Source organism: Parastagonospora nodorum (genome assembly GCF_000146915.1).
Source record: "Parastagonospora nodorum SN15 chromosome Unknown scaffold_34, whole genome shotgun sequence".
In the NCBI taxonomy this organism is placed as follows: Eukaryota; Fungi; Ascomycota; class Dothideomycetes; order Pleosporales; family Phaeosphaeriaceae; genus Parastagonospora; species Parastagonospora nodorum.
This window is the reverse complement of record NW_001884582.1, coordinates 189,434-210,758: the sequence shown is the minus strand read 5'-3', so window position 1 is coordinate 210,758 and position 21,325 is coordinate 189,434. Positions and strand designations below refer to the sequence as shown.

The 21,325-nt window shown below is 53.6% G+C and overlaps 11 protein-coding genes across 11 annotated transcripts; 7 read left to right on the top strand and 4 right to left on the bottom strand.

The window, feature by feature from the left end:
- Window positions 1–128: 128 nt before the first annotated feature.
- Window positions 129–1,987, bottom strand: SNOG_14891 (hypothetical protein; the record flags this gene model as incomplete). The annotated part of the gene is made up of 2 exons (XM_001805010.1): window positions 129–1,424; window positions 1,473–1,987. 2 exons carry the CDS (start codon window positions 1,985–1,987, stop codon window positions 272–274), a joined length of 1,668 nt encoding a protein of 555 aa, XP_001805062.1. The 3' UTR covers window positions 129–271.
- A 1,329-nt stretch (window positions 1,988–3,316) lies between these two features.
- SNOG_14890 (hypothetical protein) lies at window positions 3,317–3,790 on the top strand (the record flags this gene model as incomplete). Its single annotated transcript, XM_001805009.1, has 2 exons — window positions 3,317–3,382; window positions 3,476–3,790. 2 exons carry the CDS (start codon window positions 3,317–3,319, stop codon window positions 3,788–3,790), a joined length of 381 nt encoding a protein of 126 aa, XP_001805061.1.
- Window positions 3,791–4,440: 650 nt separating this feature from the next.
- On the top strand, window positions 4,441–5,117 carry SNOG_14889 (hypothetical protein; the record flags this gene model as incomplete). The annotated part of the gene is made up of 2 exons (XM_001805008.1): window positions 4,441–4,947; window positions 5,004–5,117. The coding sequence occupies 2 exons, from the start codon at window positions 4,441–4,443 to the stop codon at window positions 5,115–5,117; spliced, it is 621 nt and encodes a 206-aa protein (XP_001805060.1).
- A 376-nt stretch (window positions 5,118–5,493) lies between these two features.
- Window positions 5,494–7,656, bottom strand: SNOG_14888 (hypothetical protein; the record flags this gene model as incomplete). The annotated part of the gene is made up of 2 exons (XM_001805007.1): window positions 5,494–6,303; window positions 6,508–7,656. The coding sequence occupies 2 exons, from the start codon at window positions 7,654–7,656 to the stop codon at window positions 5,494–5,496; spliced, it is 1,959 nt and encodes a 652-aa protein (XP_001805059.1).
- Window positions 7,657–8,239: 583 nt separating this feature from the next.
- SNOG_20168 (hypothetical protein) lies at window positions 8,240–8,455 on the top strand (the record flags this gene model as incomplete). The annotated part of the gene is made up of 1 exon (XM_001805006.1): window positions 8,240–8,455. One exon carries the CDS (start codon window positions 8,240–8,242, stop codon window positions 8,453–8,455), a length of 216 nt encoding a protein of 71 aa, XP_001805058.1.
- A 295-nt stretch (window positions 8,456–8,750) lies between these two features.
- Window positions 8,751–11,149, top strand: SNOG_14887 (hypothetical protein; the record flags this gene model as incomplete). Its single annotated transcript, XM_001805005.1, has 2 exons — window positions 8,751–9,211; window positions 9,265–11,149. 2 exons carry the CDS (start codon window positions 8,751–8,753, stop codon window positions 11,147–11,149), a joined length of 2,346 nt encoding a protein of 781 aa, XP_001805057.1.
- Window positions 11,150–11,761: 612 nt separating this feature from the next.
- On the top strand, window positions 11,762–13,614 carry SNOG_14886 (hypothetical protein; the record flags this gene model as incomplete). Its single annotated transcript, XM_001805004.1, has 6 exons — window positions 11,762–12,027; window positions 12,077–12,254; window positions 12,448–12,532; window positions 12,583–12,930; window positions 12,986–13,292; window positions 13,341–13,614. 6 exons carry the CDS (start codon window positions 11,762–11,764, stop codon window positions 13,612–13,614), a joined length of 1,458 nt encoding a protein of 485 aa, XP_001805056.1.
- A 322-nt stretch (window positions 13,615–13,936) lies between these two features.
- SNOG_14884 (hypothetical protein) lies at window positions 13,937–14,135 on the top strand (the record flags this gene model as incomplete). Its single annotated transcript, XM_001805003.1, has 2 exons — window positions 13,937–13,988; window positions 14,065–14,135. The coding sequence occupies 2 exons, from the start codon at window positions 13,937–13,939 to the stop codon at window positions 14,133–14,135; spliced, it is 123 nt and encodes a 40-aa protein (XP_001805055.1).
- A 560-nt stretch (window positions 14,136–14,695) lies between these two features.
- On the bottom strand, window positions 14,696–17,554 carry SNOG_14883 (hypothetical protein; the record flags this gene model as incomplete). The annotated part of the gene is made up of 2 exons (XM_001805002.1): window positions 14,696–14,907; window positions 14,959–17,554. 2 exons carry the CDS (start codon window positions 17,552–17,554, stop codon window positions 14,696–14,698), a joined length of 2,808 nt encoding a protein of 935 aa, XP_001805054.1.
- Window positions 17,555–18,302: 748 nt separating this feature from the next.
- On the top strand, window positions 18,303–18,747 carry SNOG_14882 (hypothetical protein; the record flags this gene model as incomplete). The annotated part of the gene is made up of 2 exons (XM_001805001.1): window positions 18,303–18,379; window positions 18,558–18,747. 2 exons carry the CDS (start codon window positions 18,303–18,305, stop codon window positions 18,745–18,747), a joined length of 267 nt encoding a protein of 88 aa, XP_001805053.1.
- Window positions 18,748–19,120: 373 nt separating this feature from the next.
- SNOG_14881 (hypothetical protein) lies at window positions 19,121–21,015 on the bottom strand (the record flags this gene model as incomplete). The annotated part of the gene is made up of 6 exons (XM_001805000.1): window positions 19,121–19,548; window positions 19,595–19,701; window positions 19,756–19,873; window positions 19,924–20,464; window positions 20,536–20,838; window positions 20,893–21,015. The coding sequence occupies 6 exons, from the start codon at window positions 21,013–21,015 to the stop codon at window positions 19,121–19,123; spliced, it is 1,620 nt and encodes a 539-aa protein (XP_001805052.1).
- Between the last annotated feature and the right edge of the window lie 310 nt (window positions 21,016–21,325).

The following is a 21,325-nucleotide window of genomic DNA, read 5'->3' as shown; positions in this document are numbered from 1 at the left end:
TCTGCAGTGGGCCTCGGTGGCGAGCTTGGTGGACAGTGCGGTGACTCGTTCCGAACAATTCGAGTGAACATTACAAGAACCTATGACTATTGACAACAGCGGTGTCAGAAGTGGAACTGCAATAGAAGTGTCTTGCAAATGAGTCAAAGTGAGCTTTATTTACGATACATCACATCAAGTAGCATTGATCTTTTGCGTGAGCATCAGTTTGGATGCATGTATTAATCCCTTGGGCAATGAACTTCCTAACCATTCTACTGAATCATGTTCTCTACCACCCGTCAATGGAACCACGCTTGTATAGCGGGGTAGTGCCAGTGAAGTTTCCCGACTGCGTGGTGAACGGCTCCATGCTGCTGAAGTCCTTGACGCGGCCCAAAAGAATCTCCAACATGCGGTACGCAACACCCGGAGTGTATCCAGGAAGCTCGTGTCCAGCAAGGTGAGCCGTGTAGAAGGTCAGGTTGCGCTCCTTCGTCCAGACACCTTGGTAACCAGAGCCGGCCAGAGCACCGCCGTTGTACTCGGGGTGGTCAGGTGCGTACAGAAGAGTGGAAGGGTACTCGGTGAAGCCCTTCTGTCCGTGCCAGGTCATGTTCTGAATGGCGAAAAGGGTACCATTGGTGCTGAGGAGGAAGTCAAGATCTCCAGATCCAATGATGGCGTTGTTGGTGTATTCAATAACGCGCTGAAGAACACCAGTGTTGGCTGGGCCCTTGGAAGCGTCACTAGCAGTACTGGTGTCGTTGCCCAGTCCGAACACGTTCTTGCTACTGCACTGCTCCCAGTTGGTGCCAGGAACAGCGTGGAGTGCCTCTGCGACATCCGAACGATTGAAATAGACTTGGGCGCCCGGAGGCTGGTAGTCGCCAGAGTTAACTATACCCAGCTGAGAGAATGGATGTGGGCAAGTCTCGGGGATGTGGTAGATGTTGAAACATGGGTTCACCAGCAGGATAGCGCCGTACAAGTTCTCGAACATGGCGCAGTGGCCATCCTCAGTATTGTACGGCGACTGAAGAACGGGGGCTGTCTCCTCAGGTGCAGGAAACGTGAAGTATTTCTCAAGGTATGTGTCGTAACCACATTCACTTTGGCGTTTACGGGCCCGCTCCATGTAGCTTTCGTTGAGGTACAGCAGATTCTGCCAGTATTCGACGTAAGGTAGGGCGACAACCTCTTGTTGAAGTGTGTCGTCTCCAATGATGGGGTCGTTGATGGAAATACCGGCAAGGTTCCAGTACTTGCTGTCATTCGCTTGAATAAAGCTGTCGGCAATGTACGGGACGTAGTATCCAGCATATGACTCGCCAGTGATGTACGTCTTCCAGTTGTAGATGCCAAAGAGGTCAACAAAACTCTTGTAAAAGCCGCGGAACTCGTTGCCCAATTCGACCTCGTTTGTAATGTTGGGCACACCTTGCCTGTAATATATCAGAATATGCTCAGGAGTGATCAATAGAGAGACTTACGAGTATCCCACGCCTACTGGTTGTTCAACCCACAATACGTTGGTCAAGTTGTTCCAGCTGTAGGGATTCTGAACCGGTGCAACGGTGCCAGCCTCCCAAGTGAATGGGCCATTTTCCGTAAGGAATCCACTGAGCGAACTGCATCCAGGGCCACCGTTCAGCCAAATGACGACCTCTTCTTGAATCTTCGCTTGAGTTGACGGGAAGAACCAGAAGAAGAGCTTGCGGGTCTCGCTCGGATCATCTGAGATAGGCAGAAGACCTGCGTACGACTCACCGACGTCGAATGGAACCTCTGGAATACCAGTACCATTGACGGCGAACGGTTCTGTCTTGTTCGTCGCGAAGAAGCTGGTGGCACGCTTGCGAATCTCTGGGTGCGAGAAGGGCTTGTTTGCCTCATACTTCTCCAGAATTGGCTTCTTGTGCCGGAAGACACCAAGCTTGTGGGGGGAGCTTGCCGCGAGGGAAGTGGAAGCACACAGCAGTGCGCTGATAACTGACAGAAGCTTCATCTTGGTAGGATGTGCTGGTCGAAGTAGCTTGAAACTTGACGCGAAGATGCTGCCGACCCAACGGCAGTATTTGAACAATGGAACAGTGACGGCATGCGTTTACACGGGCCCTGGCACTTACCCCAGTGTAGCAGGAGGTTGTTTGTCGTCCACGCTTTTCGGGATTAAGGCTGGAAACACTGCACTAGGCGGGTGTTCGCCCACAATCTCGGTGTGGCAACGCAACATGGCTGGGAAATGACGCATTCAGGAACAACTATTATGAAGAAGCACCTTCCTGAAACGTCCTGCTTATGGTCCATCATTGCCACTGCGCCGTTCGGCGGATCTGCGCGGCCTCATCACTCACATTCTCTGATTCGAGGGATGTTTAGTTCATTATTTGGGCTAGGGTTAAGATAGATTAAGCCTCGGAAGCGAGGCTTATATTTGCTTGGTTAGGCCGAGCGTGCCCCACTGAAGCACAATCGCGCATAGGAAGATAGGACTGTGGTGGTTAAAGTGTGTTCTGGATGTAGCGGCATGCTTGAAAAGGATTCACATGGGTAAGACGGCGTCGCGGCCTGGCGAATTTAGGATGACGCGTGCTGTGAAATCATGCTAGGCTGCCCCAATGATAAGGAACTCGTTATGACTGGCGGCATAAATGCGGAGGCTCCGAGGGAGTGCCGGTCGTGTTCCCCTCAGGCCACGCCTGTGATGTGTGAACCTTGTGCGCATCTTTGTACTGTTGTGAAGACAGCCCTGGATGTTGTTGAATTTGGCCGGCGCCACATTCGAGAGGCGCACGCGGCACGCGAGGGTGTCAGCAACGGCGCGCCCCTGCAGATCATAACGAAACAACTCTGACAAGACCGGAACATTATAAGATTACACCAAGTTGGTTACGGCCTTTTATATAAATGCAACTGAAGCGGTGTTTTTACTGTAGTAAGCCCTTGCTCAAACATGAGATCGGATGCACCCGGTAATGAAACACGGCGCGTCTTCGCGATTTGAGGAACACAGTATCAATAATTGCCTCAAATCATCTCATCACGAGAGTTTTGCTGTCAATAAAAGGCCTACCCCGCCATCATGGACTAGACGATGAAGTATATTTCGCATCGTTGTGTGCGGATTGACAGGATGCACTTGTCGCTACGGCTTACGCTTGTCACTCATGTGGCAACTGCGCCTCCGCACTGCCTCGTATTCACAATCAGGCTTCAGCGCTGAAGTCGAAGGAAGTTCACTGGAGCTTTTGGTCAAAAGCTAGAAACCTGCTTCCAAAGGTGATCGTCGTCCTTCTACAAACTTTCCCAGGTTCTTCTCGGAAGCGAAACAACGATGGGCATCCCAACCACCGCGCAAGGACCGGCTCCAGCATATGAAGCCATATTTGGCGACCATCCAGTGAATAGAAACGGGCCGTCGGGTTCGACATCAGCAGCAAGTCCTTTCACTCCTACGTTGTCATCGTTAGAACCATATACTGACAATTCTCAGTATGCTGCAGTCGCACAAGATGAAGACGTCGAGCTACACGCGCATGACCATGACCACGTTCGCAGTCCTTTTTCACACGAGCAGAACGCTCCCGAATCGACCATAGATAGGGTTGCAGAGCTGTCCAGGTCGAAACCGCACGCTCACTGCGAGCTATGCGACGTCCAAACCGCTGCGCGACAGCGTCAGAGTCGAGAGCATGAGAAGTTTTGCTGTACCATGGTGGCCATGACTTTCAGCATCGCTTTTGTATGCGCTGCCATCTTCGGCATTGTAGCCGTCAGCATGCTTTCCCGGAATCAGAGACGTGATTAATGAACTGGAAAACCAGGCCGACCGCATCTCTTACGCACGAGTCTTTGATTGTCCCATTTGCGCAACGCAAGGCTTGTCCCTCGCGGCTGCATTCATGCGCGTTGTGTCACCGGGCGCGTTTCCAAAGTTCTCCAGTTGCGAAAATACCTATGATCGTTTTATCCACTTTTTAATGTTTCTTTTTATTTTAACTCCAGTTTTTCTTAGTTCGCTACTTTATATCTTATACCCCAACTCCACTAACCCACATCCCAACTCCACGTGTGTACAACATATGAGGCGACCTTCGGCATTCGTCGGTAAGAAGTTTTTTCTTATGTATAGCACTTCTCGAAGACGATATTGTGTCGTTACACCCGGGATCGGAACTGCGGATCTACCGAGGCCTGCAATATACAAAAGCTTGTCTCATTCGCTCCAAGCCCTACAAGGCTGCTCCATCGCAATGAACATCACATATGCTGGAGCGATGGTTCCTCCGGATAGATTGACGCACTTTCCGACTTTCAGGGTGCTGTTCCAAATACTGATGCTACCGAATTCGGTACCATGGTACTCTTGCGGGTCTTGGAAACGTATAAGAACACTTTCTATAGCCCGTAGATAATTGTTTCATCTTCATTTTCATCGCAACTACCACTTCACACAAGATGCAGTTCACCGTCGCAGCCCTCCTCACTATCGTTCCTGCCGTACTCGGCCATGGACTCATTCAGTCGCCTCCCTCGCGCCCCGTCGGCCCCGCGATAATCGCAAACTGCGGCCCCAAGGTCGAGCAGGACATCCGTCTCGACAACACCTCCCACGTCGAGGGGCTTCCCGAGCTCGCTGCCAAGGACACCGCCTACAATGCCGAGAAATGCAACCTCTGGCTCTGCAAAGGCCTCCAGTTCGCCGACAACATGAACAACACGCAGACCTGGCACGCGGGACAAGTCATCCCGCTCAAGGTTTGGGTCCGCATTCCTCACGAGGGAAGCGCAAACGTGAGCATCGTCGACACGCAGACAAACGAAATTGTTGGAGATATGTTGAAGGTGTGGAGCGAAGGATATGCGCCTGGCAAGAAGGAGAGCGACGTGCCAGAAGACCAGAAGGTGTTCAGTGTAACGGTGCCTGAGGGTCTGGAGACGAGGTGCGCGACTGCTGGCGCTTGCGTAAGTTCATCCTATGGGTCGATCTGTGTAAAGATTCGTGCTAACGACGACGATAGGTCTTGCAATGGTGGTGGTACGGCAATTCGGCACGTCAAACCTACGAGTCTTGCGTAGACTTCAAGATCGCGAACAAGACGATGCCCAGGCGACGAGCGTCGTTCCGTGCATAGTTGTGTCGGCCTTTTGGTGGAAAACCTTGGGTCACGTGCGCCATACAGACTATTGGAACTCCATAGACAATATATACGATCCCTTCAACTCTGTGCAAAGCGATTGTGAAACAACGTGGGTGCGTGAAGAGTGTACTGTCACCAGGTTTAGCAATAATTCGTGCGCATTCTGTTTGGACTCAACCTACTATGAGAGAGCAACTGTGATCTTACATGCAAGCCCGCATAGGCTCAATACTTTTGAAGTCAGTTGCAGAGAGCTAAGAAAACCTTGAAGCTAGATAGGTTAAACTAAACTGCCTTCGCTTCGTGTGTTGCTCAGAATGACGAGGCCCAGCGCGCACGAATGATTGCGGTGTTACTCTTGTCGAACTCCTCAGCCTTGTCGTCCAAAAGCCAACTTGGCCTGTCCCTTCTCTGCACCACCACTTCTGCTGACACCACCGCCACCTGGTGGTCGACCTCGGCCTCTGGTTGGCTTCGAACCAGTGGGTGTTTTGCGCCCGCTCTGAGCTACAGGTTGCGGAGCGGGTGGGTTCCGCTCTTCATGTCGCATCTCCTTTGATAAGTCGAGAGCAAAGTGGTAGTCTATGTGCTCCGCCTTCTCGTCCGTAGGCAGGTGTATGTTGCACTGGGCGCAGAAGTATGTGTCGAGGGTCTTTTGTTGAGGTGGGTGTTTAGACTGACTAACGATATCATCTGACGGTTGTTGGTACGAAGGAGGAGAGTGTGATCGGGGCGGGGGCTGTGCCGACGGCGGCGTGTCTGATCTGTACATGTCGACATTCGAGCTGTGCCGTTCTAGTGTCGGAGTGGAAGGCCTCCTCTCCTCTTCTTCGTGCGCGTCTTCAAACATATCTTCGTCCTCAGGCTCATCCATGTCATCTTCTGCTTCTTCCCTCGTTGACTCGCTGTGTGCCTTCAATAATATAGCTCTGGCAGCATCAAAGTCCTTTTTCTTGTCGTCTTTAGGGCCGAAGAACTGTGCAATATTGCCTTTCGTCTTTCGTCGCTTGGCTGGTGGTTCGCCAGTGCTAACTGATCTGCCCGTAGACATCATTGCCTTGGCTTCTTCTCCACGGACCAGAAAGCTGCCGATGCCTTTGTTGTTGGTGATGCCATCCTCGAAGCCTCCCACGCTCAGGGAGAGGTTGGCGCAAGGCCAGGCTCGGCCATCAACCACAACCTGGGCTAGCAAATTTTTGGCGAGGTCGAATAACGTAGCTTCTGACAGAGGCTTCCCTTGCGGAATGGGTGCTTGTCGACTCCTGGTTTGCCCACCTTGCCGGTGGTGCAGGTTGATCGTCTTTGGCCTTCTTTTGTTTTCCAATACGCCTTCTTCGACACATCTTGAAAAGATGTCGGCCGAGAAGATGCGTAACCACCTCACCCCTTGCTCGAACGAGTTGATTGCGGGACGGAAGGACTTTGCTGACAACATGCTCTTTATTTGAGTGCGGGGATTAACTTCGCTGTGGTCTTCGCCTCTTATGATGTTGTACAGCCAGCTACCTGTGTCATCGCCCAGCTTTTTGAGCTGTTCCAAGGGCTGCTCCATAAGACTCTTGACCAGGTCCGTGCCGAACATCGCAACTGCTTCGTCTCCAAGTTTGCCACCAAGCATTCGAATCTTGGTGAACTTCATGTCGGAGAGAAAGTGTTTAATAGCGCGATTTCGGATCACAGTCTGCTGGTTTGGCTTCTTGTATCCTGAACCTAGCTTGGCCAGCATCTTGTTCTTGGCGACGCCTCCAGAGCAAGTATATCCCAACTTCTCCTTGATGTTCTTGCGAACGTCGCGTACAATCTCGGAGGCGATGACGGTGCATACATCGTCCCAATCCGGGTCTTGATCTTCGCCGTCCTCTTCGCCTGTTTCGACGAGCGCATCAGCAGCCCAGTCCAAGACCGTTGTTGGTACTTTGGGTAGTCGTTCTGTTGGATCATCATAGGGCGCCGGTCCTCTCAGTTCAGGGTATCTCTCCAGCAGTATTGTGTGTATCTGGCCACTCAAGTCCATGAACACCTCGTCGATACTCGCTTTCTCGACTCGTTGCTCCTTGTCGGGTAGCGACTCTTTTATGCATTTCAAGATTCTTCTACACTCCAACCGGTATGGGTCCAGGCTGACTTTGTGCGTTGCCATGTTCTTGAACGAATCTTCATGGTATGCCCATTTCTCGTCACCCTCCTTCCATGTTGCCACATGTTGTAGTATGAGGTCGGGACATTGCTTCAGCGCCTCTGAAGAGGTCACATGTCTACTCAGTCCGAATGCTCGTGCCGGGTAGTTGATCGCTATGAGACCCTGCCATTGCTGTACTGCGAGTGGCAATGAGGGGTCAAGACCGAGGCGAACAGTCTCGCATTGCGCGTAGAAAGCATCGAGATCGACGTGCGCGATGACGCGAAGAGGCGTTTGCGGACTATACGACTTCAGCTGGTGGAGGTGCTTGTACGTGAACTTCGATTTCGGGATGCGACGCGGGGAGGTGATGGAGAAGGGCGAAGAGGCAAAGTTGGGCGCCGGTGAGGACATCGTCGGGAACTTTAGGCCATGCTTGAGCGTTTTGAGGCCAGGGACAACTATTGCTAAGTAACAAACGCGCTGCGACGCGTTGTTGATATGTGGGACTGCTTGTGAATGGGTCAGTCGCGTCGCGTGTTCCCGCGGTCCCGTGCATGCGCGTCATTCATCAGATCCAGAGATCCAGCTAACCCGATTAGGTAATGCCCGATCTGAGCAGCAATTGTTTCAACTGTGTTACATTCTGGAATCAATATACTAGCTGTGAATCTGCGTTACGTTCGTTAAAATCACTGAAGCTTAGGAGTGTCGACACGATCCTGAAGTGCGTTGAGAATCAAAGGACTCTAGCCATGTCGTCATCGATTTCTTGATAGTCTAGAGACGATACTAATGTCAAAGCTCATATAGCTTGAGTACATATTCAGAGCATTGTTCTGAGAAATTTAGTTCCAACGCTCTGTCGGCATATCTCTAAGGCACCACATCAAACCAAGCAAGCACCGCCCGTCCTTCCAATTGCACCAGTCTTTCGACCTCTACCACAATGAATTCCTTATTCAAAGCCAAACGCCTTCTCCCCATATCTCTCAACATGCTAGCGATTGGCGGCTCAACATTCTACCTCCAATCAAAAATTGCATACAACCTCGAAGAGCAAGAAGCACGGTTGGACGAAATCGAAGGAACGCTGAGAGGTCACATTGGCTTGATCGAAGACGCGCTGGACAGAATTGAGGGGAAGAAGAACAGTAACAAGATGGAAGAATTGTATGGGAAGAGAGGCAGGGACGAGAAGGAGAAGAAGTGACAAATGCCAGGGAGTGAGACGTCATTGCTGGGCACCCAATTCAACTGGACTTCAAGTCAAATCAGAGCCCTTGATTGTGATGCCGATCTCGTGTGTGTTACTGTGGTGCTTGCGATCAACAAGGCGGACCGTTTTCTGCAGCAACGCTCGGGCACAGCCACTCATCTGCAGTCTAGAGTACACAGCCGCCTCTTCATTAACCGCCTCGTCATCGACGTACTCGTCACAATGCCTTCTCCATCTTCTCGTGACTTTAGCGCATCATTGAATGCTGCGCGACTCACAGCCAGTTTCGATGGCAGAGGTCATCGGTCTCGCGGCTAGCATCATCCAAATCGCAGGTGCGGGCGCCAAGCTGTCCTCCGCACTTTACCACTTCACGACCTCAGCTGTGCGCGCGGACCAGGATATAACAGATATCGCAAGCGATGTTGAGCTTACATCTAACGCACTCGAGAGTGTTGGCAAGGTCTTTGAAACAGAAGATGCGAAGTCGTTAGTTTCAAAGAAAGCTATACAAGATGCAAACAATATCATTAAGCGATGCGAGGCTGTTTTCAGTGATATTTCAGAGCTCGTTGATAAGAGAAGGAAGAGTGCGAAAGATGGAAAAAAGGGTTTGAGTGTCATTGGCAAATTGTCGTGGCCGATGAAGGAGCAAAGAGTCGAGCTTCACAGGCGGAGACTAGAAAGTTTGAAGAACAGTCTTGTGTTGTTGTTACACGTCTTACAGCTCGCGCAGGGACAGGCTCGTGGGTATGCTAGAAAGTTAATCACCATTATCAATATTATACTAACTGTTCCCCCAGGCAGCTGGAGAAGGACACCTTAGAAAAGGAGCGCGACAAGATTCGAGACCTTCATCAACGACAGCAAGATTCTCTCAAGTGCTTACAAGCGCTAGAAACCAAGCTCAACAAGGTTGCACTTGATGACGAAGTGACATTGACTGGATCCGCAACGACCTCACGCGTTCCAACTCTCGACCTCATGCTCCATAACCCGACGCATGATGCGCTCCTGCCGATACATACCAGTAGCCAGACTCAGCAAAACTCCAACAAGATAAATACTGTGGGTTTAGAATCCGGCACTTCTGACAGCGAAGTCGCCACTACCGACGACGAAGACGAGCATCTGTCACTAGAGGAAATCACTACGGCAGCAAAACACGTGCAGAAACTCCTCAAACGTATTACGAAGCTCCAACACACTTTCGCCACTACAGGAAAAGGCAAGGTTCATAAGAAGAAGAGAGTGAACAAGATCTATCAGCGGTTCTGTCGAAAGTGGGAGGCCGACGTTGCCGCGACTCGACCTCCACAGCCAATTCCAAAACTCGACAAAGAAGCGTACCAGCCTGATCCTTTCAACCCCACTCCTAGGCCTAAGTCTAATTGCGTTCGAACTACTGGAGAAACAGCACTGCCGTCATTTTCAGAATTGCTTCCTGTCAGTGATATCACCACTGGACCGCAGGATGAGTCCAGGGCACAAATGGTTACGCCAAAGGCGAGAAAGGCAAGGAAGCGCAAACTCAGAATCGATCCAGAATATGTGAATCCCGCGGCGGAAAACTTGGGTTCGGTTGAAAGGCGACCACTGCCAGGGCCTCTGTATTTGATGGCGCCGATGGACATTGCGCCTGTGCCAGTTTCGCCAACAGTTGTGCATGCCGGCGATGTCTCTGCAGCCATAGGCTTGGTGCGCGCCCACTCATCGCAAGGTGGTCCTGCTTTAAACGTAAGTTCAGCACATGCTGCGAGCCCACAGTCGGAAGCCCCATCAACGGCCGCATCACCTGTTCATGTTTCACGTTCGCCCCAGCGAGCCCGGATAAAGCGATCTGCAACCAAACATGAGATAAATCTCGAGGGAAATACCGCACCTAGCGTACCTAGCCTAGGTTCAAGGCAAAGTGTCGATCAGTACCCAAGTCTGCCGTCTGTTGAGCAACCAGGCCACCGCTCCGGCTACCAGTCCGTGTCACTTGGTGTTGATGCATACAAACTAGCATATGATAGTGACCTGGAGGTGGAGACAGAGCGGCTAGAGCATTTGCCAGGAAAGCTCGCATGTACGCCTACTGATATAGGATTTTCGGAAGCATCAAACACAAGAATGACACGAAGCAGGAGGAGAAGCTCAAGCACAGTCGATCAACAAGAACTGTCACTACGTATGTCTCCAAAGAACGGCCAGAAAACAACAGCAAAAATGCCGGACGGGAGGTCTGTTTCACCTCCAGAGCCAAGGAAGCGTTCGTCGCGACATATGAGAAAGATGGCAGAATGTAGCAACAGTCCACAAGCTTGTGTCAAAAAGAGAGTGGACGACTTAGACTTCGACCTCGAAAGTATGGATGGATATGTCATAGATCAGCGAGATGTCGCCGATATGACGACTAATCTGCCACAGGGCTCGGCAAGTTTCCACGACGGAGTGCGCGAAACCAACACGATTACTGAGAGTGGTGAAGATGTAGAAAAAGTGCAAGGAATTAAGAAACGAAAACGACCGAAATCCATAAAAGCTCTGACGTTATCCAACGACCCTATTGTAAAGAGGCAGAGATTGAGTCCGACTGCTCAGGCAAACATGACAGCTACGAGTAACCATGCGCTGCCCGACCAAGCCGTGGAGAGAGACATTGTCGACATTTTGCTGGACCAGTGGACGGTCACTGTACACTGAGATACTTTGGGATGGTGCACGAGGCCTGCGTTGTAGCAGTCATTGGTCCTCGTCAAACGTCACGATACTGCAGCGAGACAGGTAAGATGCAGTTCTGCCTCTTCAAAAGCCGATACCTGAGCAGCGAGTGGGCCAGAATCATCTGATGCCGCAACATGAAAACGTTGAAGAGGGACGAACTCTACATTTTCACCAGTTAGGCAAGCCACCGGCAGTCGACAGGCGACACAATTCACCCGAAGTTATAGCGGAAGCGACAGACTTTCCCCAGATACGTCCGCCCAGCCCTCGCCAAGGCACACAATGCGATATCCCCGCCTTACCCCAGTCTTGGCTCCCCATACCCAATGACGATATGTTTTTCTGGTTGGATGTTGTTGCACTTTTAGCCGCACATGGCAGGTGATGGCCATCGGTTACTGTTATCCTCAGGCTAGCATTGGTGAGTGCTTGCCTGGTTGGCATGTCAAGTACACAATTAGTCCCGCGGTGTAGTTGTGGCCCCGTTGTGGACAAGATTCGCGGGAGTATATAAGACTCTGACGATATGTCTTGGGCTTTCTCAGCGCCCCTTGTTCCTTTCTGGCTCCTACACTCACGATCGTCTTCAAGATGGTACGCGATGCAGTGGACGACTCCACGCCGAAAGAGCAGACTCTTGTCATGGAGGAAGTTCCCCTCGAAAAGGCGCGCTGGGCGGCATCTCCGTACCACCTGCACGACTACATGAAAGCTGGCCTGACGCAGGAAGATGCAGAGTTTCTCCACAGCGTCGACAAAGACCAGCAAAAGAAGATCTTTCACAAAGTCGATTGGCGCTTGTGTCCTATGCTCGCGGTCTTGTATCTCATCTCGCATCTAGACAGAGCGAATATTGGGTGAGTAGTGCGTTCGCATATGACATAAGCTTCACTGACCATCACCAAGCAATGCTAAAATCGAGGGCCTGGAGAAGACTCTCGGCATGAAGGGCACAGATTACAATGTCGCGCTCATGGTGTTCTTCGTGCCATATGTCCTCTTCGAAGTCCCGTCCAACATGCTTCTGGCCAAATTCAAGCGCCCCTCATATTATATGGGACTGCTTGTCCTATGCTGGGGCACAGTAATGACCGTAATGGGACTGGTGCAGAATCTAGCAGGACTCTGCGCGACGAGGTTCTTCTTGGGATTGTTTGAAGCCGGTTTCTTCCCTGGAGGTAATGTTTCTTGCTCAAACTTTGGCTCATAAAGCCATTACTGATTGTCAAATAGCTATCTATCTCGTTGGGCAATGGTACCCGCCGGACCGTACGCAGTTCCGCATGGCGCTGTTCTATTGCGCGTCGGCTGCGAGTGGAGCGTTCTCTGGTTTGCTGGCCGCCGCGATTGCAAAAATGAACGGTATGCAAGTCACAGGCGGCAGGAGTACTACAGCTAACACTCAAGCACAGGCACCGCAGGACTTGAAGGCTGGCGCTGGATCTTCATCCTAGAAGGAATCGCCACCGTCGCCATGGGCGTGGGAGTATTCTTCTTCCTCCCCGATTCTCCAGACCACGCTGCAGGCCGCTGGCTCACCCACGACGAAGCACGCTTCCTGCGCCTTTCAAACATCTACACGCGCGGCGTCAAGCGCGAGCGGCGCATCAACGCCGACGGCAAGAAAGAGCGCGTGAAATGGGGTGTGATCGGCCAAGTTGCAAAGGACTGGCAGATCTACCTGCAAGCGATGATTTTCGCGAGCAACGCAGTGCCAAATTATGGATTGAAGTTTACCATGCCTCAGATCCTGAAGAACAGTAAGTCCCGTCTTCACCTTTACCATTCTCTCCGGCTTGCTTACCATTTCAAAAGTGGGCTTCACCAGCACAACCGCGCAACTCATGACCGCACCCCCATACGCCTGCGGCGCCATCTCCGCCCTCGTGTCCTCCCTGCTCGCCGACAGATTCACATGGCGCATGCCATTCATCGCCAGCGCGCAGGCCCTGCTCATCGTCGCGTACTCGATCCTCTTCGCGAAAGCGGAGAATATCAAAGACAACGTCGCGCTGTGCTACTTCGCGATGCACATTGCGTGTATCGGCATATACCCGATTCTCCCCGGGTGCAATGCGTGGACGATTAATAATCTGGCTGGACCGGAGAAGCGCGCTGTTGGGTAAGCTATCATCCAATCCTGGACATTACAATATCTAATAAAGCGTAGTATTGCGACAATGATCTGCATCGGCAACCTCGGCGGCATCGTAGGCTCCTTCATCTTCCAAGAAAAAGAATCGCCAAAGTATGAAACGGGCTTTGGGTCGTCCTTGTCGTTTGCAGCCGCGGGCATGGTGTGCGCCTTCACGCTCGAGTTCCTGTTCGCGCGCATCAATAAGAGGAACGAGGAGAAGTCCGAGGACGAGTGGCGGGCGATTTACACAGAGGCGCAGCTGGAGAAGATGGGCGATCGGAGTCCGTTGTTCAGATATAATTTGTAAAGCCGTGGGATGTGAGCTGGGGATGTTGATGGGGAATGGAGAGCACACCTGCTGGCGGAAAATAACACTCCTATGCAACGGTGAATATGCGTGAGACATCGTTCTGCTTCGTGAACAAACAAGTCTTGAGAAAGTGTGTTTCTTACCAGCAGGCAAGTCTCCTTGTATCCAGTTACAATCCCGTGTTCGCAAATCATCGCACAGAGTCGAAAAGGTGTAGACAAATCTACTCCCAAACTCCAGGATCATACCCCGTTCGTCAAATTCCATCTCGGCGCTCTGATTAAACTATGTTTTTATACTCCAGGCTAGCGCGAGAACCATGACCTCGCTGGATATAGAAGCAAAAACATATAAGCCTTCCCCTTCCAACGGTAGGCTATAAAGCTTAACACGGTCTTCTGTCGTTGACATTACTAACCCTGCAGCTGTTTGCTGAATAAAGGCTAGACTCTGTCGTAAGGGAGGCGTGTGATTTGCACCGCACACCGTATTCGTGTTATACGCCACAGACTCTGTGATCGCATATCTCGTCCTTCTCAATATCATGTATTCTTCACGCTCCATAATAAACATTTCACATCACTGCACCAAAGGCTAACCAAGCACCATGGAGAATCGTCCCATATTCTTATGTTTATTTTCATATCTTAGGTTTCTGTGTTGGTGCGGAAAAAAAGAGGATCGGGTCGTGCTAGCCTGCACTCCCCCTCCATTGCTGATGTGAACCTTGTCCCATGTTCACACCCCCATTCATACAACATGTGGCGTTCATCAGAGCCAGTCCAAAACTTTGCTGATGCGGCTCTTCTTCTTGATAGCAGCCTTGGGCCTGCTTTCTTGCGATGCTTCGTCGTGCCGAGCGCGGCGATGATGATCCCACAACTCCTCTCCTATGCGTTTCGAGCCAGCCTCGCGGAATTGATCTCCAAGTTCTTCCCTGGCGGAGACCTTCTCTCTATCATCTGTGTCGTACTTTCTACTCTCGTCACGTCTCCTACTTGTCACAGGTAAGAAACTGGTTTTTGCTCGACTCCCGAATCAAGACAACAATGCACTGAGCGAGGCTCGTGCATCTCATCTACCTTGCAGGTTCCAGCATCTTTGGGCGCTCCCTCTCGCGCTCTCGTTCGCGGTCGAGGTCGCTGTATTCGCTTTCCTCATCTTCGTAGCGTCTGCTGCGGCGCTCTCGGCCCTGGCCTCGGTCACGGTCATCATCGTCCCTATCGTCACGGGAGCTATGGTAGCCTCGCTTGTCGCGGTCGTCTTTGTCATGCTCGTCGTATTCATCCTCTGATGTTGCGTTAGTAACTTGGTCAGATGTTGAGTTTACAACCAACGTACCTCGACGCTCACGGATCTTCTTGGTGCGATCGGCGAGCTTCTGAATCTCAGCCTTGGTGAGAACACGTAGAACAATGACGCAATCCATGCGCTCCTCGAAGCGCTCCTTAGCCTCCTCGAGTGCTTGTGGGTTTACGAGACGGCGGTCGATTCTCGTCCATCGAGCACCAATGGGAATGTCCTTGCCCTTGAGAGCATCCTTGTGTGGCGCAACACCCTCACGAATAGGCTCAGGCTCCTCGGGAAACTTCTCAGTGGGTTTGCGGAGAATGCCTTTGACAGCGGGCTGGGGGTCTTTGGGAGGCGTGACAATGGTGACGCTCTTGTTGGGCTGGTCGGCCTGTAATTTGTCGAAAGACTCTGGCTCTTGCACCATGTTCGCATCGTAGATGCTGCCGGAGCGCTCGTCAGGTCGGGAACTAGGGCCGTCCCGAGTAGGTGGAGATGCACGCGAGCGCTCCTCGGGGCTACGGGAGCTGTCTCGGCCATCCTTGCGTCGCCGTCGCTCACGGTCAGTCTCTTCATCGCGATCACGCGTGGAGCGGCTGCTCCGCTCCGCCTCTTGCTGCACACGACGGCGGTAGTCCTCATCGGGATCAATCGCAGCCTCCTTGGGTGCTGCTTCTCTGCGGCGCTCTGCATCTCGGTCGACGTAGTGGCGGGGACGTTCGTCACCACTGCCTTCGGACGACCCATTCTTGCGAGAAGGCTTCTCGCGCTGTTCGTCCTCATAGCGAAGCTCTCGGGGCTTCGGTTCGGCATCTGGTCGTGGAGGGTAGGCAGGTGGGATCGCCGGAACTTCACGGCGTTCTTCGGGCCTCCTCTCACGCTCCCTCTCGCGCTCATCGGACCTGCGTTCACGACGCTCGTCGACCTTGTCACGGCTATCACGCTCGTCATGGGCTCTGCGACGCTCACGTTCCAGCTCCCGTTCACGCTCTTCAGAAGAGCTGCGTTCTTCGCGGTCCTTGTCTCTGTTCTTCATGTAGTTTGCAGCACCCAGGGTAGCTGCCACACCCGTAGCAGCACCGGCGACCGCAGACCCAAAGCCTGAGCCGCTCTCACGCTCACGCTCACGAGGTCGCTTCTCGTAGTTGTCGTAGGTGGCTGGTGGGGCGGCCTCTCGTGGGCGAGCCACTCGGGGTTCCGATGCTCGAGGATCAGGTACTCGCGTATCGACCACAGGGATTCGAGGGTCTGGCATGTGGGTGCTGGCACGGTGCGAGGAGTGGTAAGGAGCGTCGTAGTTGTCTGCCCTTGTATGGACAGGCTCCTGCGGATAGGCAGGCTGATGGGTTGGTACGTGGTAGTCATGGGCGAGCACGGGGGCGACAACAGGAGCAATGCCGAACCCACGCGTTGCGACCTGGGGATCGGGCAAGTGGTCTGTCGTGTGTCTCCTGTTCTCAACGTCTCGACGGTCGTATGTTTCGTGGTAGGGATCACGGCGAACGTCACGTGCCGGCTCTTGGTGGATGGCTGGAGCATGGTGGCGGGTAGAGGATGAGCGAGACGGCGCGGCGTCGGGGTAGGGCTCGTACTTGGGAATCTCGCGAGATCGATCGATGGAAGAGGAGCGGGCGTGGGGTCTGGGGATGCTGTTGTTAATCTTATCGAAACCACGGACAGACGGAGGCGGGCCCAACTCTCTCGTTGAGGTGCGGGCCGGACGGTCGATGATCATGCTAGTCGGGCGAGAGGTGCGTTCCATGCTGCCCGCGCGTGGTCGCCGCCACGCTGGCTCAGTGTCGCGGTACATGCTGGCGGGGTCCGTGTACGAGTACCCCTCGTCGCCCAGATCCGTCAGCCGTGCAGGAGGCTGTTTGGTGGTGGTGTGGTAGGTGCGACCACCGCTTGTGACGCCATAGCCCCGGTCCATGCTGTCCCGCTTGCTGTGGCGCGAGGACTCAATCGTGTCCCTCTCAGCCACGAGCTGCGTCGAGCGGCTGGTGTCGTCTACGCTGTAGATTTTCTTGTGCGAGGTCCGCGCGGGCTGCGTAATGTACGTCGTCTCGGCTCGCTTGTCATGCGAGCGGGTCAATGGGCTCGAGGGGCGGTCGAAGCTGCTGTGCGGGGAGTAGGGCGTGCGGAGTGGCATCGAGGTGGTGCTCGCTGTCGGCCTGATCATGTTGTCGTTTGTGTTCCGCCGCGGCCGGCCGTAGGTGGTCGAGGGCGTGGCTCTCGAGCCGGTGGTGATGGAGGTGGTGGGGGTGTAGTAGGTCGAGTGGTGGTGGGCGCCTCCAATGCGGTCGGCGCTGGAGCGTGGCGAGCTGGGGCGGACGTACGAGGACGAGGACGAGTAGTCGTAGTACGGGTCCGCAAAGGTGCCCGTCGACGACCTCGCCGGGTTGGCATGTCGCCGCGGGGACGACGAGCGCTTGTATCTCGACTCCATGACGGCGGGCTTGCTGTCGTTGGGGAGGGTCGACACTCGCAGCTGGAGTTTTTGAGTCTGGGCAGCGGGGGCCGTGGACAGGGAATTGCGACGAGGGGGGAGCGGCGGCGCGATGCCGCTGGATTGGGTATGAGTATGAGTAGTGGCCCTACGCAGACCACCGACGGGCGGCTGAGACGGTAGGAGGACGCTGCCCAACATGACTGTCAGCCGGTGAAGAATGGGGCGCTGAGAGGACGACGGGCACAAACGACGGAGAAGTAGAAATAGAAGCAGAAGTAGAAACAGAGGTAGAAACAGAGGTAGAAACAGAGGTAGAAACAGAAGTACAAGCAGCAGCAGTAGAGATAGTAGAGATGGTAGAGACGGGACCTGGCGCAGAACTGAGGCGCAGACGGACGTACATGCTGTCGCTATTATGGTCACCGAAGTCAATTAGCCTTAGCCAGGATGTCGTGGGCTTCGGTGCGGACCGAAAGAAGGGCAGCCCGACTCGACTCCAGCAACCAGTGGCTACTCGTGGGCAGATGCGAGGAGCGGCGCTGCGATACGGCCCAAGTTCCTGCTTGAGTGATGACGCCCTGAGCGATGGGCCGACAGGGGGCTCTTGTCCGCAAGAGAGTCGCTAAGTCGCCAAAAAAGCAACGTCTGATGTTTGCAGGCGCGGACAGGGAATGCCCAGAGAGCGTGTCCAAGAATCCTCGTCCGGATCCTCGACGTCTTCTGCAGCGGGGCACCACGATGCGAGGCGGGCGGCGGCAGCAGCAGGCACGCTGGTTGGAGAGCCTGCAAAAATCAAAGGAAGCGCAGCTATGCTGGCTATGCTGGCTATGCTGGATCTGGCCGGACGTTGGTAGCAATGAAGGGAGATCACAGGTGCGTACCGTCTATCGCGACGTCTTGGGGGCTCGTCTACGCCATGGTCAGGCATAGAGTAGCGATCAGCACTATGACATCGAACCCGGTGGACGGTCCAAGATCAGCCATCCCTGCCCGCTCACTGCACGAAGACGCCACCACCGCAACGTGCGTCCGTGTCACAGAAGGGGTCTCTGTGCGTAGTCTGCGTAGCCTGCGTAGCCTGCGTCGAAGCCTGCGCTGCTGCACCTCGCCCGCCACCCGAACCACTATTTCCAATTCCACGCCTCACTCTGCCCGCAATCGTCGCTGCATGTTCCCCTAACAACCTGCAAACTTTTGGTAGCGCGCGCACTGCCGGAGCGCACACCGGCTGTCAGTGTCACCACCGCCCCGCCCTGCTAGCTGCGAAGAGATTATCCCGCGTGCCCAAGGACCCTTTGGGCAGGATGTTCCTTGCCAACGCCCAACCATACAGCTTCACAAATGCAAGCAAAGCCCTACACCGCGACTCGCCCGCCGGGCAGCTACACTGAAAGGCCCGACTCCGACTACCTAATGAGTTCGCGATCTTCGCTCGCAGGAACACGTCGTACAGATCATGCTGTGTCGTCGAGCCACACGACGACACATGGTCGGAGATGCTCGACGACCTCTTCGGACGCTGTCCAGACGGTGTAAGGGCACCTGGACAATCCCATGCACGAACGCGTCGAGGGAATCGACAACCCCATCGTCCAGCCGCGGTGCTGGGCCAGGAGCGCCAGACTCGGCAGTATTCAAATCGACTTTTGAACAATTCCATGTCACGCATAGTGGCGATCCGATGCACTCTGGCCATGTACTCGATTCGGACACTATCGTCCCCAGCAACTGCAGATGATATTCCCTCTGCCCATCTAAACTCTATCACGCGTCCTCGACATGATCCACCCGCGCGCTTTTGCTGCCTTTTCGTGGCGTGCTGCCATTGACCGAGTCTGCATCTGCACTATAGGTGTGGTGGTGGTTCTGGAGCCCCTTTGCGCGCGAAGTCTTGGGGAAAGTGTCCATGATGCAGCCCTTGATGATGTTGCCCTCGAACAGCTCTCCGATCGACTCCAATGGCACTCCCTTGGTCTCGGGCACACAGAAGACTGTCCAGATGCCCATGACGATGCAGAGAGAGCCGAACAGCAGGAATGTTCCGTAGGTTATGTCAGCCAGGAGAATGGGTGTGATTTTGGCAATCACAAAGTTAAACAGCCACTGTGTCATGAGGGATGCCGCCATGACGAGCGATCGCACGTGGTTAGGGCTGCACTCTGAGCTTAGAATGAAGGGCGTATATCCCCAGCCTTGGGACCGTTAGCAAGTGGTAGGTGGGGGAGCGGATCAGCTTACCCCAAGAGTAGAAGACGACGAAAAGGTAAACGCAGATGATCGCAAAGATCGAATGGCCATCGAGTACGCCCTTAGGAGGGTGGATCGCCTGATTGATGCCAATGTACCTATCGGAGTCTCAGTATATGCCCCTCAGTCGCCTCACCCGCGGATATACTCACAGCATGGCGAACGCTTGCCCCAAAGAGCCCATGATGAGCGACCATTTTCGTCCGATCTGCTCAGTGAAGGCCATCAGACCAATCGCAGTCATTACAATCTTCACAATACCGTATACACCTGCACATGAAGTCAGTAAATCTCTCACCCGCATACTCACTGCATCTTACCAGTAGCGAACAGCCCCGAGGAAGTCCCCACGAGACCTATCTGTCTGAAAATCTGTGGGGCGTAGTAATTAATTGAGTTCGTACCCGTCCACTGCTGCCAGAACATGAGGATAACGCCAAACGACGTGCGATAAAACATCTTCTTGCTCGACCCTGCAGCGCGCATCTGCGCAATTAGCGGCATCTTCTCGTGCCCGTTGAAGTCCTGGATGATCTCGTCGAGCTCCTGTACCACGTCAGGGTCATCCACAGTCTTTCCGCGAACAGTAGCGAGCGCCTTCGCTGCGTCTGCCGGGCGGTTCTTCTCCACCAGCCAGCGCGGCGACTCGTTCATGAAGGGCATTCCCACGAGCAAAATCGCTCCAGGTATAATCTGCAACGCAAACGGGATGCGCCATTTCGCCTCAGACGTAGCGTCCGCGATGTTGAGGTTGATGCCGTAGTTGACGAAGAAAGCCAGACATATCCCCGTGACGTTGAAGAGTTGCATGCACCCAATACACCTCCCTCGAATCTCCTTGGGTGCATTTTCGCCAATGTACTACATCACCACACCGTCAGTATCCCCCATACGCAACACGCACGAGAGAAGTATACGAGAAATCAACTCACAGTCGGTACAACCGCACTAACCAAGCCCACTCCAAACCCCCCAATCACCCGCCCAACATACAACTGCGGCAGATTCCCACCCCAAATCAGCGTCTGCACCAGCGATCCCACGATGAATATCACATCCGCAATAATCAGCGCTGCCTTGCGTCCAAACGTATCCGACACGTAAAACGACGCCATGGCGCCGAAGAAACAGCCCGCTTGCAGGACGGACACGATGTTCCCCTGCAAGTTGGCGAAGTCGGGACTGTCCTTGTGCAGGTTGAATGAGTGCTGGAACGCTTCCATTGTTAGTACGCCCTATGCAGGTGGTTAGTCGTTATGGGGGATGGGAGTTATGGGGATATTGCGCACGCCGATTAATCCCGTGTCCCAACCGAACAACATGCCACCGAACGATGCGATGGCCGTGAGGAGGTAGGCGCGGCGGTATGTTTTGACGTCGCGCCATACAGCGGGGAGGTCGAGCTTCGCCATGATCGTCTTTCAACAAACAAGAGCGTGTGTACTCAGACAAAAGACGAGACGAGATAACAAAGCAGTTGAAAGTAGAGACGGCACATGCACTTGCAAAGATATATCCATCTCCTTATCAACCTTCGGCGCCGACGCCAAAACTTAGTTTATATACCCATAAAACCCGTTGAATGAAGATTATCCAATGCCTGCGGCTGTTCGCGCCATGACGTGGGGTCGCAGCTGTGGGGTCCCCAATGCCAACGGTGGAGAAAAGCAACTCTGCCCTCCTTTCCCTTCTTCCAGCTCGCTTTTCAAACGCCGCATGCAC